The 13,294-nt window shown below is 49.5% G+C and overlaps 1 protein-coding gene across 2 annotated transcripts in view; it reads right to left on the reverse strand.

Annotated features, from left to right (window-relative positions):
* Nucleotides 1-13,294, reverse strand: part of LOC144153824 (uncharacterized) — a 193,851-nt gene that overhangs the window by 24,209 nt on the left and 156,348 nt on the right. For both annotated transcript variants that reach the window (XM_077685556.1, XM_077685555.1), the window contains 2 exons: nucleotides 12,492-12,648; nucleotides 3,227-3,456 (listed from right to left, as the gene is read on the reverse strand). In XM_077685556.1, the coding sequence (XP_077541682.1) occupies nucleotides 3,227-3,456; nucleotides 12,492-12,648 (387 nt within the window). The remainder of the gene's footprint in view (nucleotides 1-3,226; nucleotides 3,457-12,491; nucleotides 12,649-13,294) is intronic.

Here is a 13,294-nt window from a genome sequence, read left to right on the forward strand (position 1 = left end):
AGCGCTTGCCCAGCAAGGTTCCCCGAAGCCCCCACAATAGCTTATACCCATCAACTCCGCTGCTTCGTGACAGCGCTCGCAAAAATATGTGTGCGCGGCTGCGACTGCGATTTCCCACTGCGGGGATAGTGCTTCCCGTACCTTGGTTTTACGTTAAAAACCTTGGCCGATATTGATCCCTTATTGCCCAAATTACCCTACGTAACTCTTCTTCTACACGAACTGACCTTTTATTTTCTACAGGCGAGCCGATCCCCCATGCATGTGCAGTTTGCAGCTCCAGGGCAACGGAGCTAAGAGCACGGCCGAAGCGTCGAAAGCTGAAATACGGATTGCATTAGCGCTAGTGTTGAATTGCATGGGCTTCACGGACATTACTGAGTTTATTACACTCCAGAAACTATCAAAATAGAGCCGCAATAATTGCAGCGCGAATGTTGTCGGGGTGCAGTTTTCGCTTCTCGATCGATTCCCGACGACGCGTCGGGCGACCGGTCGGGCGACTGGTTCTATTGGCGTCTTCGGTCAGCGAGCCAGTCACACTACGCGGACTTTCCATCGGCCGACGTGTTTGTGTCGCCGTCAGCGTAGTATGACAGCGCGGTCGGGCAACTCGGTAGTTGGCCGATGGTTTGGCGCCTCGTCGGCGTCGCCGTCGCGTCACCGTCGCGTCGCCGTCGCCGTGGTGTCGGCCTAGTGTGACCGCGCCTTAACCGGCATCGAGGAATGAAAGAAAAGGACACAATGGGACTAATTCAAGCTTTCGTCATTTCTCGCCTAACTTATGTCGCCCCATACATGGCCCTAACCGAATACGATTGAAGCCCTAAACAGAATCATTCGGAAGGCATTTAAACAAGCATTCGGGCTCCCCATGAGTACATCGACAACCAAGCTTCTTCAAATGGGTCTTCACAACACTATTGAGGAACTCATTGAAGGTCATCTCGCAAGCCAGCGCCTCCGTATGACAAACACTCCAGCAGGCCGCTTTGTTCTGCAATATAGCAACTGGCACTGTACAGAACAAACCCACCTGGCCCCTTTTTAAGACGAGTGGCGTAAACATATCTCTGTACGACCCTTACCAAAGAATATGAACCCCGACCTCCATCCCGAGTTCAGGACCGCCCGCAACCAAGCCCCCGAACGCTTATATGACAATCGCTCTGACGTGTCCTACACCGATGCGGCGAGCTACGCTGACAACCAAACCATGGTTGCAGTGACAACAACCCAAAACCATTTAATTTCATGCGCATCCATTCGTACGACATTCCCTCGAGACGCCGAAGAACTCGCCATCCCCTTTGCCCTCATCCAACGCTCCAGCAGAGTCATCATCACTGACTCTCAAGCAGCCGGCCGCAGTTTCCTTTCAGGGAGGGTGGCACCAACGACGCTACGGGCACTTCAGCGATACCGTCCATCTCACCGAGTGGCGATCATTTGGACACATGCCACTGCCTCTGTAACGGGCAACAACTTCGCCCACCAACAGGCTCGCGAACTGGCCAACCGAGACCCAGAGGTCACCGCGGCTCCGACGCCACTTCTCACCTATCGGAAAATTACTCAATTTTACCGGAGCACAAAAATTCCGGTGCCCCCCCCCCCATCCCACAGCAAAACTCAGGAAATAACACTTCGACAATTACAAGCAGGGACGTACGTTCACCCGGTTCGAATGAATTTATTGTTTTCCACACAGTACACCGCTCTATGCAATTTTTTTCCACAACCAGGTACCCTCCAGCATATAATTGTGGAATGCGCTCCCAACCAAGCCCTACCACCCCTGTCCACCTGTTCCTTTCCTGAGCTGTGGGAGACACTGTTGACCAGCTGCAAACAGGAGGACCAGACTCTTCTGGTGATACGGGCCAAGATGGCGAGGGCAACGCATGGATTCCCGGAATAGGGTTCCACTCTCACATTTGAGCTCATTAAAATGTTTTCTCTCTCTCACTCTACAAGCGCCGAAGTTGTACGGCAGAGCTGCCGGAGGACGAGGCCGTCTTTGGGCTGGAGATTTTCTTGGAAAAGAACGTCAGCTGACACCAGTTGTCCACTAGCTGCACCGGGGAGTCGCCAATGGTGGTGCTAAAGGCGTCAGTGAACAGTCCCATGCGAGCATCTGGCTTTGGATGAGAGAGCAGGGTGGCGTTGCAGAGAGCAGCTTTGCAGTCTTCGAATGCATGTGTTAAAGCTGGTGTCCAAGTGACAGATTGGCTGGCTCATAGGTCGGCCAACTCGTCGTGGTAAGGGCTTGGCCGTTTTAATGCACATCCCACCTTGCGACTCGGGCACGTCGAGCAACGCCTGTCGCGCGATGAGTTGGTGTTCGCACTTGCGACGAGCGGTAATGCGACTGCGCTTAGCGGAGTTGTTACCCGACCTATACGACTTCATTGGCGCTTCCACCATTTGCACTCAAAGAAAATTATTTTACATTACCGCGACAAGAACACGTAGCAATCACTCTAGAACACATGCTACCAACCTGGAACAGTGCCGAAAGCATTGCGGGTTGCGGGAGGAGCCAAAAATAACGAATTCAAGCAGACCCTTTTCAAGGTACTAATTCGGGAAGAAATACACGCGTTAAGTCTCACGCGTTAACTCACACGCGTTAACTCAAATTTCGCTTCTTTTCAGTACGGAGAAGTTCTGGCAAGTAAGCCTACCGCCCCGCTATCCAACCAGCTAATACGAAGATTACTTGCTTTTACAATTGAAATACGTTTATCCGCACTGATGAGTCTCACGCTGGCCGTTGATTTGTACACGTGTACGCTGAAGCCACTAGCGCCACTCACCAGAGAACCGAAGTGCACGGGAAGTCGCTTGCCCGTCCGACGGGCCGTTAGGCATCGCTTCTATAAGACCGTACCCAGAAATAATGAAAACAAAAGCCGTCAGACAGTTCCATGTTCAACGGAACGCGGGAACAGGAACCTAGGTGACGGCCGTCATTCAAAACCGCGCTCAAGGAACCTTTAAATGTATTTTTCGTGACTAAGCAATCACCAAAAGTGTGCACACATTACCTGGTCGACTGCCAAATCCCCAATTACAGCAACACGAAGCGCCCGCCTTCCCCGATGCGCATGCGCACCAGCGAACGCCATGGCAAGAAACGCGTTCTAGAAGGCCAGCTATGGGAGAGTTATGTAATATCGTACTACATCGCCGCGCCCAGTGCGCCTCCCTGTAAATGGCTCACTTTTTGCCCGAGAATTTGACGGGATCGGCGAAGGGCACCACTTCGTCGACCACGTGCCAGCTGGTCCACAGGAAGAGCTCCGCTTCGTTGAGCTCGACCCACACGCTTTTCACGACGCTGACCAGCAGGTCGGGATGGTACAGCGTGGCGCTGCGCTTGTACGGAGTCTTCGCCTCGACTGCGTCCGCGAATGCCGTGATGCTGGGCCCGACAAACCGCACGTCCTTCACCTGAGGGCATATTTCAACGTTCAAGCAATTGAGACCAGTTCCAGTCAGAGCTCTTCGGTGTAGTCAGTTGCGAAACTCCGCCTCAAAAAACGGCCCGCACCTGGATCCGCCCTGCTTTGGATCGTCCGTACCGTGGCGCCAATGCGGCAGCCGCATGCACTATCTAAAAAACAAACGAATTATTCAAACTGACAATTTAACCTTAAATTTTGTTTTAAAGTGCATAATTCTCTATATTTGTGCTTTCGTAGGTTATTGGTATCTTAAATCCGGTTTTAAGGTTGCGATTATTTCTGCGCCCGCGCATCTGCCTCGTGCGGACACTCCGGCACAACATATATAGGTCCGAACTGAAGTGCTAAATTTGCAGTTATCGTTTGGCCTACAGCTCATATGCCAAAACTATTGTAGTAGCCGATCAAGTGGCTCTAAATAATCACTTTCAGCTTGCATAAAGCCGTCGAAGCGACTTACCTATTTATTTTTTTCCCGCCAGAAGACCGAAGAGGACGCACAGCAGACGACAGTGCGCAAGCGACGGTTGACCCCAATGGTCGCATTTCTTTTTAATACTTTTGCTTCGTATGTATTCAAAACACTTGCATAGTTGAGCACAATAGGCTTCTTTGGCATAACAAATTTACGTAGGCCCTCAAATACCCTTTTTCCCCCAGGTCGTCGAGCGGCGAAGCAAGTTGTAAAGTTTGTTTTGTCATCAAAAGATAAACTAGATAAACTACTAGCCGTTGATACGCGAAATACGATTTCCAATGAGCGTCTGCTAAAGATTACTAGCATTGCGAAGATCCAGGTTCACGCATATGAGCCCCACCCCAGAAATTGCGGGATGGGTGTAATTATAGGTGTGGTCACGGACCTTTCAGACTCGGTAATCGCTGACGCTTTGCGTGAGAGGGTGGCTATACGCTCGATCCGAAGATTATGACAAAAATCACAGAGCGTGCTGATTGTGTTCGCTACTGAAACTACGCCGGAACACGTCATTATAGGCTACACACGGTACCGTGTCTTCGAATACAATGAAACTTCAAGACAGTGCACGAAATGCCAACGTTTCGGCCACGTGGCTGCGGCATGTACATTTTCCTTGCGCTGCGCCAGATGGGCAGATAACCATGATCGTTCTGCTTGCGGTGTTAAGGATCCTCGCTGTGCCGACTGCACTAAGCAGCACGAGTCGGCATTCCTTAACTGCCCAGTACGCCACACACACGTGTCAAGTAAGAAACTGATTACAAGTCAGCCAAGGCGATTGTGCAACAGCGCTGCGGCACGACAACAAAAGATATGCCGAAGAGGAATATGAAAACGCCCGATGGGTACACTTCCGTCGACGTCGACAAGGATTTCCCACCTTTACCTCTATGCGAGTGCGGGCAGTCGGTGAAACTCCACATGGAACCTACACCACCCCAGCCTCCTCTCGAAGCCGCCGGTATAGCTGCCCCGACAGATATAACTGTGCATACATCACCAGTTGTGCCCTCGGTTGCATCCCCAGCTGCAGCTCTAACCTCGCCTACAGCAAAACAAACTGCTGTTCCCACTCCCAGAGAGACTCGTAATGCCGGTCTTGCAAAATCTCCACATCACGCATGCGTTAGAGGAGGTCAGTCAGAAACCTCCAATCAACAAGGCTTGGGCAAACTGAGCTCCTTAATTCTCTTCATGACACAGAGCATGCGTACACTCCTGGCCTCGTTTTCCTCACCAGAAGCTGAAGCCTTGATCACCCTCATAGACTCTGCGGCTCGCTTTGTCACTCAGTGGCTGTAGGGGTAATGTCTCCAGTCCGTTCTCCTACAATGCAACAAATTCGCAATGCTGCCACAATTTTTCAGTGGAATGCGTGTGGGCTGCAGTCTCGGCTACCAGATTTCCGGAGATTTGTAAAGAAGCACCGTTTCCCTGTGATCGTAATCGCGGAATCACGTCTATCTGAACACGTACGCCTGTCAGGTTACACATTACTGCGTTCCAAAACTGATGTTCCTTCAACAAGAGTACTTTTAGCTCTCAGAAATGACCTCACCATTATACACCATGATTTGACGCCAAGTGCAGAAAACGAATACGTAGCAGCCACTGTGCAAATCGAAGGTCTGTCTTTCACCGTCATTGCCACCTACATACCACCCCGAAAGGCGTTAGATAGCGACCGTCTAGAGGGTATCCTTCGCGCTACGCCGCCTCCGCATACACTCACTGGTGATTTCAATGCGCATCATCCGTCCTGGGGAAGCCGCAGAACAATTAAAGCGCAGCACTTACTAGATATTACATATCAGCACAACATGACTGTACTTAATACCGGGGAACCAACTTTTTTTCGTAAAGGCGTTTCAAGCGCTCTTGACGTCACCGTCGTTTCCTCCACGCTGCTTTCCAGATTAAGCTGGTCTGTGGATATTGAGTCCCACGGCAGCGACCACCTCCCTACCTACATAACACTGGACGGTGTTCCGGGTAGTTATAGAAAACTTGTGGTCCGATTCACAAGCTGGGAGGTATTTACCACAGCAGTCCAAGAAAGCCTTATCCTACGATGACCTTGTAAGCACGATAGCTAATGCACGCAAAACGAGCACGAAGACTTTTGTATTACCCAAGTTATTTTCTGTCACCGACGCAGAGTTTGAAAGCGTTCGTGCCATACGCCGGCGAGCAAAAAGAAGAGCGCCTAAAACACTGGTACCTGAAGACATTCGAGAATCCAGACGAGTGCAGAAGCACATTCAACGGTACATGGACACAATTGGCTAAGCGTGAATGGACATCTTTCTGCTCAAAGTTGGACCCCAGGAAACCACTCACTAGAATATGGAGCCTCGTCAGCTAATAGTATTCGCACACCACCGACGTGTCTCCACCCAATTAATTCAATTTCATTACGTACCAATTCCACATTCTTAGACGTCGCTGAGATGTTCTGTGAAAAAATCAACCTCACCTCCGTCACTTCCATTTTCGGATAACGGACGCCTATCACACCACACGCCCCTTACGGATGTCCCGTTTACAATACCGGAACTCGTCTTGGCTTAATCCGCAGTCAACAAGTCCGCTTCCCCTAGTCCCGACGGCACAACTTGTACAGCTCTGACCCATCTGGGAAAAGCGGGAAAGAGATTTCTCCTGGACATTTTCAACCAATCCTGGAGGACCGGCCGTCTGCAGCCCAGCTGGAAGACTTCTCGCATTGCGCCTATATTGAAACCAGGAAAACATACCGCAGACATTCAGTCGTATCGACCTATTGCGCTTTTGAGCTGCGTAGGCATGCTGATGGAAAAAAATGGTGCTGCTTCGGCTAGATTGGGATCTAGGTACTAGAAATATTTACCCACCACAAATGTCTGGTTTCCGCAAAGACAGGAGCAGTGTCGACAATGTAATCGCCCTTGCTAATTGCGTCAAGCGCGAAAAAGCACTCCGTAACACCGATATAGCGGTGTTTTTGGACATCAAGGCTGCGTATGACTCTGTCACGCATGACGCTATCCGCTTTCAAATGCACTCATTGGGTATTAGTGGTCGGATGTACGAATGGCTGTCGAATTAGCGACAGAAGCATCTTCATGGCCACCTCTGATGGCGACACATCGAAGCACAGCGTAACTTATGGCGTTCCACAAGGAGGAGTACTCAGCCCAGCGCTTTTTAATATTTCCCTAATCGGAATCGAAAAATGTTGCCACCTCCTGTCGCAGTTTCCTAATATGCCGATGATATTTTCATATAGTGCTCTGGCTGCAATAGGCGTGTTCTTCGTGCAAGGCTTCAGCGGGGAATAGATTCTATCTCAGAATTCCTCGCAGTGCGCGGACTCGAAATCTCTGCAACAAAATCAGCCGCCATCGCTTTTACTAAACGAGATGTCACACGGTGCCAGCTCACGGCAATGGGGATACCAATACCTTATGTCACAAATCATAAATTTCTCGGCGTAACATTCGACAGATTGTTGATATGGACGCCCCATATTCACAGTTTGAAAGAAAAAATCTCGTCATTTTTCAACATCTATCGAATGCTTTCCAGAAACATTTGTGGCTGCAAAGTTTACTCGCTTCTTCGCCTGTATACGACGCTCTCTGCGAAGGTCTTTTACGCTACAGCCTTCCTGCGTGTTTCCCCTCTCAGCAGGAAATCTCAAGGCTTTGGAAAGCATGCAGGCGCGCATACTCAGGGTGTGTATCGGCGTCCCAAAAACAACATCCACCATGGGAACTATCATTGAATGTAGACGATTGACACCGATAGGGCTGCGCAAGCGGGAACTGCTTCGGGCATGTTTGCGTTTTTTCACGAGACAACGTCAGCATCCATTGGCATAGGCCTCTGCTTCGGACCTGAATGACATTTTACCGCAACATTACGAGATCCCATCTTTGCCTTCGTACCCGCTATGGTTTCTTCCACCCATAAGTATTCACACAGCCGTGCCAGGAGTGACGCGAAGAGAAAATGTTCCCGCTCCATCTCTTAAGTTTCACACTCTACAACTTCTAGACAGAAAATACGCCGGCCATAAACATATATATACTAATGGCTCAGTGACAGAAGGATCTTCCACGATTGGTGTTTGGATACCTGCGTCGTGCACTACGATAACCGAAAAACTAAGTCGCAGGACGTCATCAACACTGACTGAGCTCGCCGCCCTCCGTGCTGCTCTTGAATACATCACCACGCAGTCGCCCAGCCAATGGGCTATCTTTACAGATTCCCGCGCGGCCCTTCAATGCCTTCAGTCTTTTCGTACTGACCAGAAAGTCTGGGACATCCGGTTTTTACATCACCAAGCCGCCAGTGCTTGCCATTTCGTCGAACTACAGTGGATACCGGCACATTGCGGTGTATCGGGTAATTCTACAGCACAAGCTGCAGTTTCCCAAGCTCACAACCGCCAAGTGCCCACTGCGGCAATACCGTTCTCCAGGAAGGAAGCGGCACTTGCGTGTCGTGTTGCGCGGAAGGTACACCTTTCTATATGGGCTGATCCATCGCGTCGCTATACCCCGCTCTACTCTGTCGACCCAGAATGTACTTTCAAGTTGCCCTCTAATCTCACCAAACACCATGCAGCCGTAATACACCGCATGCGCCTGAACGTCGCCTACACTCGCCTTTTTCGTTTCAAGCTTCAGCAGACCAGCTCACCCTTCTGTCCAGACTGTAACTGTCCCGAAGATATTCACCATGTCGTAGGTGTGTGTAAACGATACGACGAACCATGACGCTCCTTGACAGTGACTTTGGGGCAGGCTACCCACATTGTGTCTTACGTTGAATGATGTACTTGGCCCCTGGTCATGTGCAAAGATGGCTTCACGTGCGACGAAGGCCTTCCTAAGCTTCCTTCGCAGTTCAGGCCTAGTTAAGTCTTTAATACTACCGAGCATTAATTCGACATGTGCTACAGGACTGTGATCATCACGTTTGCGCTCTCAAACTCTCAGTGGTGTCCCAGTGAACATTTCGGGGCTGTGATCACTGATCACCATGACTGCTATATTAGCTGTCAACGTGCCATGATCGCTTGTGGCCGCTCCGCGGTTTCCTGAACTGTGCTCAAATTGAAACTGTAGATTTCTCCAGTGCGTGGTTACAACTTTTTTTAATTTTTAACCTGACCTAGTGAACTCATGACCACGTGTAGTCGCTCCGCAGTTGCCTGAACTTTGCGAAAATTGAAAGCGAACATTTCTCCAGTGCGTTCGAACATTCCTCAAGTGTGTTTTAACACTTATTTTATTCTTACCACAAACTATTTAACTCTGTCTACAAACCTCTAGTCGTTTTTTTCTTCTTTTTGTTCTATTATTCACCTGACGTAGCATGTTAGGCTACCGGCTGGACAGGCCTCGTAAGTATAATTAAACTGCATTCTCTCTCTCTCTCTCACCAAAATGTGGCGCCGCTGTAAAACAAGATCAAAAGCAGTGGACCAATCATAGGGCCACTTTTTGATGCATGGGGTCTATGGGGAGTTTCGCAACTCCTAGATCAAGTAACTCTGAGTTCCAGTGTATGGAGCAGCCAGACTCGCCTGCCCGATGCCGAGTTCCGCGCCCTCCTTTTCTAACTTGGTAAACGCTTAAACGTGCCGTCAAAATGTCATACGCGTTAACTGGCACCTAAAGAGGCCACGGGGGCAATTTACAACATTGTTGAGTTTGAATGAAGTTGACTTTGGTAATTCGCTCAGATTTATCACAGGGACGAAAGACATTTATAAATCAAACTTCTAATTTGCAGCGTAAGAAAACAGGGATGAGAGGGGACTGTGTCGCCGTATTCAAGAATATGCTGTATACAAGAGTGAATTGAAGAATATCGGAAAACAACTCGCCCAAGCATCAACGTTTAGCTGAAACAAAAAAAAGAAAGAACAGAAGACATTTTGAAAAATTTGATAGCTTCGCGCTACACGACGTTATCAGCAATGCAATCGCGGCAACAGACATAATCGTGCTTGCTCGATTTTCCAATTCTGGCTGCCCGTCGGCTGCACAGTCCAGAGGCGGTCATTCGTTTTTCTCGGGAAGCTCCATGCGTCACTTCCGGGGGCGGCAAATAGTCTTCGATTTTTTCGGGTCGAGAAATATGCCTCCCCACACGCTGCCCATAAGCGCCACGACGTTTGTGATATGGCGGCGAGCTGGCACCAGTAAGCAAGCTAGCAGACGACGCTGCTAGCAGACGACAAAAGATTGACTCGTGCCGTGCAGCCAGTTTTAGCGTAACATTGGGGGGTTGTTTGGCTACTCTGGGTTTTAAGGTTTAAAGTAGCTGTAACTTATGCGCAACCTAACTTTGCAATATTAAAGATGAGCGACAAAACGCGGCACACAAGAACGAGAAACGGAAGGGACAGCGCTGCGCTCTAATGATATCCGTTTCTCGTTTCTTTTTGTGCCGTGTTTGTTTTTCCGCACTGATCGTTAATAATGAACTACGCCCATCTCACAGTCATCTTTAATTAATTTTGCAAGCACAACATTTCACTTTATTAAAACGTTGTCTGTTGATACAGCCCGAGAATCTTCCCACTTTGCCTGGTACTAATTTTCAATTGAGTTTGTGTTTACACGGCAAGCATTCCTCAGATGGTAGACGAGAGCAGCGTTCAGAAGTTAGACAGAAGCATGCATGTTTCTGTTAGGTCAGGCAATTGTTTTTTTTTTTTTGTACGAACACAGGCTGTCCGTACGCGAAGCCTAAAATGAATGTTTTCGTGTGCGCGCCCACAAGCGATGCCTGTTGCTTCTCAATAAGAGGCGTCGGGAAGCACATCAGAAGAACTTTAAATACGGCTTAAGGAGGGCATCCTCTTTTCATTTCACGCGAGGAACAACCAGGGAAAAAGATTCAAACAAAGCAGAACGTGAGGGATGTTCAAAAGATAAAATAATGACGCCTTCCCGATTTCGTAAGTAGAAAAGAACTGGATGTCTAGCGACGGCAAGCTGCTGCCTAAATGAGTCGATGTCCCTTCTTGGTGTTGCTACGCCATGCTCGCTTTCAGTTTCGGGCAGAGGCCCGTCCGTACCGAGCGCGCCAACGAAACACAGACGACACAAGCAGTGATACAACATTTGGGAAGGGGACCTTAGCAGACAACTGGAAAAAAGGTTGCTGCCTTCAGTGTCCGTTGCGGCTGGGCTTTCCTGCTCCTCGATTTTTCGGTTTCCGGTGTACCCCGACACGCTTGAGCTAGGTAATCATGACGCAACTTTCTGCCCGAGAGCAAACTTCTTGTAGCCCGCCGGCAGCCGGAACGTCCGTAAATCGAAGAGGCGAATAGCGGCAACACTAAAGAGAGCGTTAGCTGTGTCTTAACTGCATGTTAGCATTCAAGTGATGCGTACGATCTAACGGAACCTGAGGCTCCACTACAATCGCAGGGAGGTGCTTCGTGGCTGTGGCTGACTCTGCCGAGTTTTTTTTTTTTTTCCTGATACAAGGCGCTCGTGGCTAATCCCTGAGGACTGCTCCTATCACCTTTTTAGGAGCGGAGTACCTTGGGACCGCACAATGTCCGTCCGCGTCCCTGCGCATAGCATTTACAATCGCAAAAAATCACACATGCATCGGCAGGATTCGAGCCTGTGTCTGGTAGAGAGAGTTAGTGTACGTCAGTTGTCTTACCAATTGATATACGGCCATGAGTCAATACCCGAGACTCAAACGCCTTACTCCCTCGTCTGTAACTGTGCGGAGTACCTTAGGACCTGCCAATGTCCGTAGTCTCCGTACGCGTCCATCCGAGCGCACACCACCATCAAGCGAAAATCAAGCGATATTCGATTTGAGCCGTGAGTTGCAGTTTCATTTAGGGAATAGTCAAGGTGCAACTCACGGCTCAAATCGAATGACGGTCGGGGCGCAAATGGGATGTTACTCGGGGCGAAACTTGGATGTCATTTCGAGTCCCCGTACTCCGCACCATCGCCATCATCCACGGAGTGGAGGAGCTGCCATTTTTTCTATGGTTCGTTGGGTTGCAACCTGTTTTCCAGTTATGTGTACCACACGACTCGCCTTTTGAGACTCGCCTCTTTGAGGTGGGCGGTCCGTTTAAGAATGAATGTTTCTGTTAGTGAACATTTATAATTTCTAGATTTTCTACTTTTCGTATCTTTTTATTTTTCGAAATTGCTATTTCTATTTACGCGATCATAAGGATGAAATGCAAATTGTGCATTTTTATGAGCATGCCAGGCGTTCCACGGTTCGGGATGCAGATGTGCTCGGCAAAGCATGCTACGCAATAAAACGACCAGCAAGTCTGCTGCCAATAAAAAAAAGATAGCGGCTTTTCTTAGCTTTCGCGGAATTAGGATCTAAGGTTACAATGCATAGGTCCAATGACACAGGTTGCCCACTACGCTATTGCCAGATGTAGGCTTCCCCGACAGCCGAACGTAGTTCAGGCAGAATGCACACAGTTTTGTTCTGTTCGCGCTTAGAAATTGTTCAAAGCGTCCGAGCATTAGCGCTTCGCTGACCTGAACGACGACCAATGGCGCAGGAACAGTTGGCTTGGCTAACTGCATTGTGCCCGAGGTGACGGCCACTCTCATCTTGCTGTAGACCGTTGTTCTCGATGCTATCAGAGAAGTGGTCGCCGTGACACCTGCCACGCCTGCCAGGTTTGTGGCGTAACTGCGAACGTATAGGCACTCAGTTGTCAAATTTTACAAGTAGACATCAAGTGCGCCCATCCATCAAGCTAATTGTTTCGATTGTCACCACTGTGTGCGTGTGCGTGCGTGCGTGCGTGCGTGCGTGCGTGCGTGCGTGTGCGTGCGTGCGTGTGCGTGCGTGCGACCGCGTGCGCGCATGCGTGCACGTGTGTGCGTGTGTGGGTGCGTACGTACACGGACGGACGGACGGACGGACGGAGATACTAAACATAGAAGAGTAAGTACCGGAATGATAAGCCCCTAAGGGAAGCATTCTGGTAAGTACTTTTCGTTTCCCTGTGAAAAAAATGAGTTTCAAAATGGTGGGGAACAATAAAAATGGAGAAAAATATCCGCACGGGGTGGGAACCCGACCCCACCCTTCGGATTGTGCGACTGATTCTTTACCAATTGAGCTCCAGCAGCGACTGACCGTGTTCTCTCCAGCTTCTCGTGCATCCATGCGCCTTGAAAAGGCACCCTTCTTTTAGGGCCCGTAGAGTATAACTTGGACAACTTTGGTGTGAAGGGGACTTTTTAGGCGCTGTAGCCGTGCCTTGAGCGCCTACGCCATACGTACCAGAATAAGACTACTGGTTGGAATCCCGCCCATGCTACCTGTGATA

This window comes from Haemaphysalis longicornis, unplaced genomic scaffold (genome assembly GCF_048455015.1).
Source record: "Haemaphysalis longicornis isolate Haplotype H1 unplaced genomic scaffold, Haemaphysalis longicornis Haplotype H1 scaffold_9, whole genome shotgun sequence".
NCBI classification, from domain to species: Eukaryota; Metazoa; Arthropoda; class Arachnida; order Ixodida; family Ixodidae; genus Haemaphysalis; species Haemaphysalis longicornis.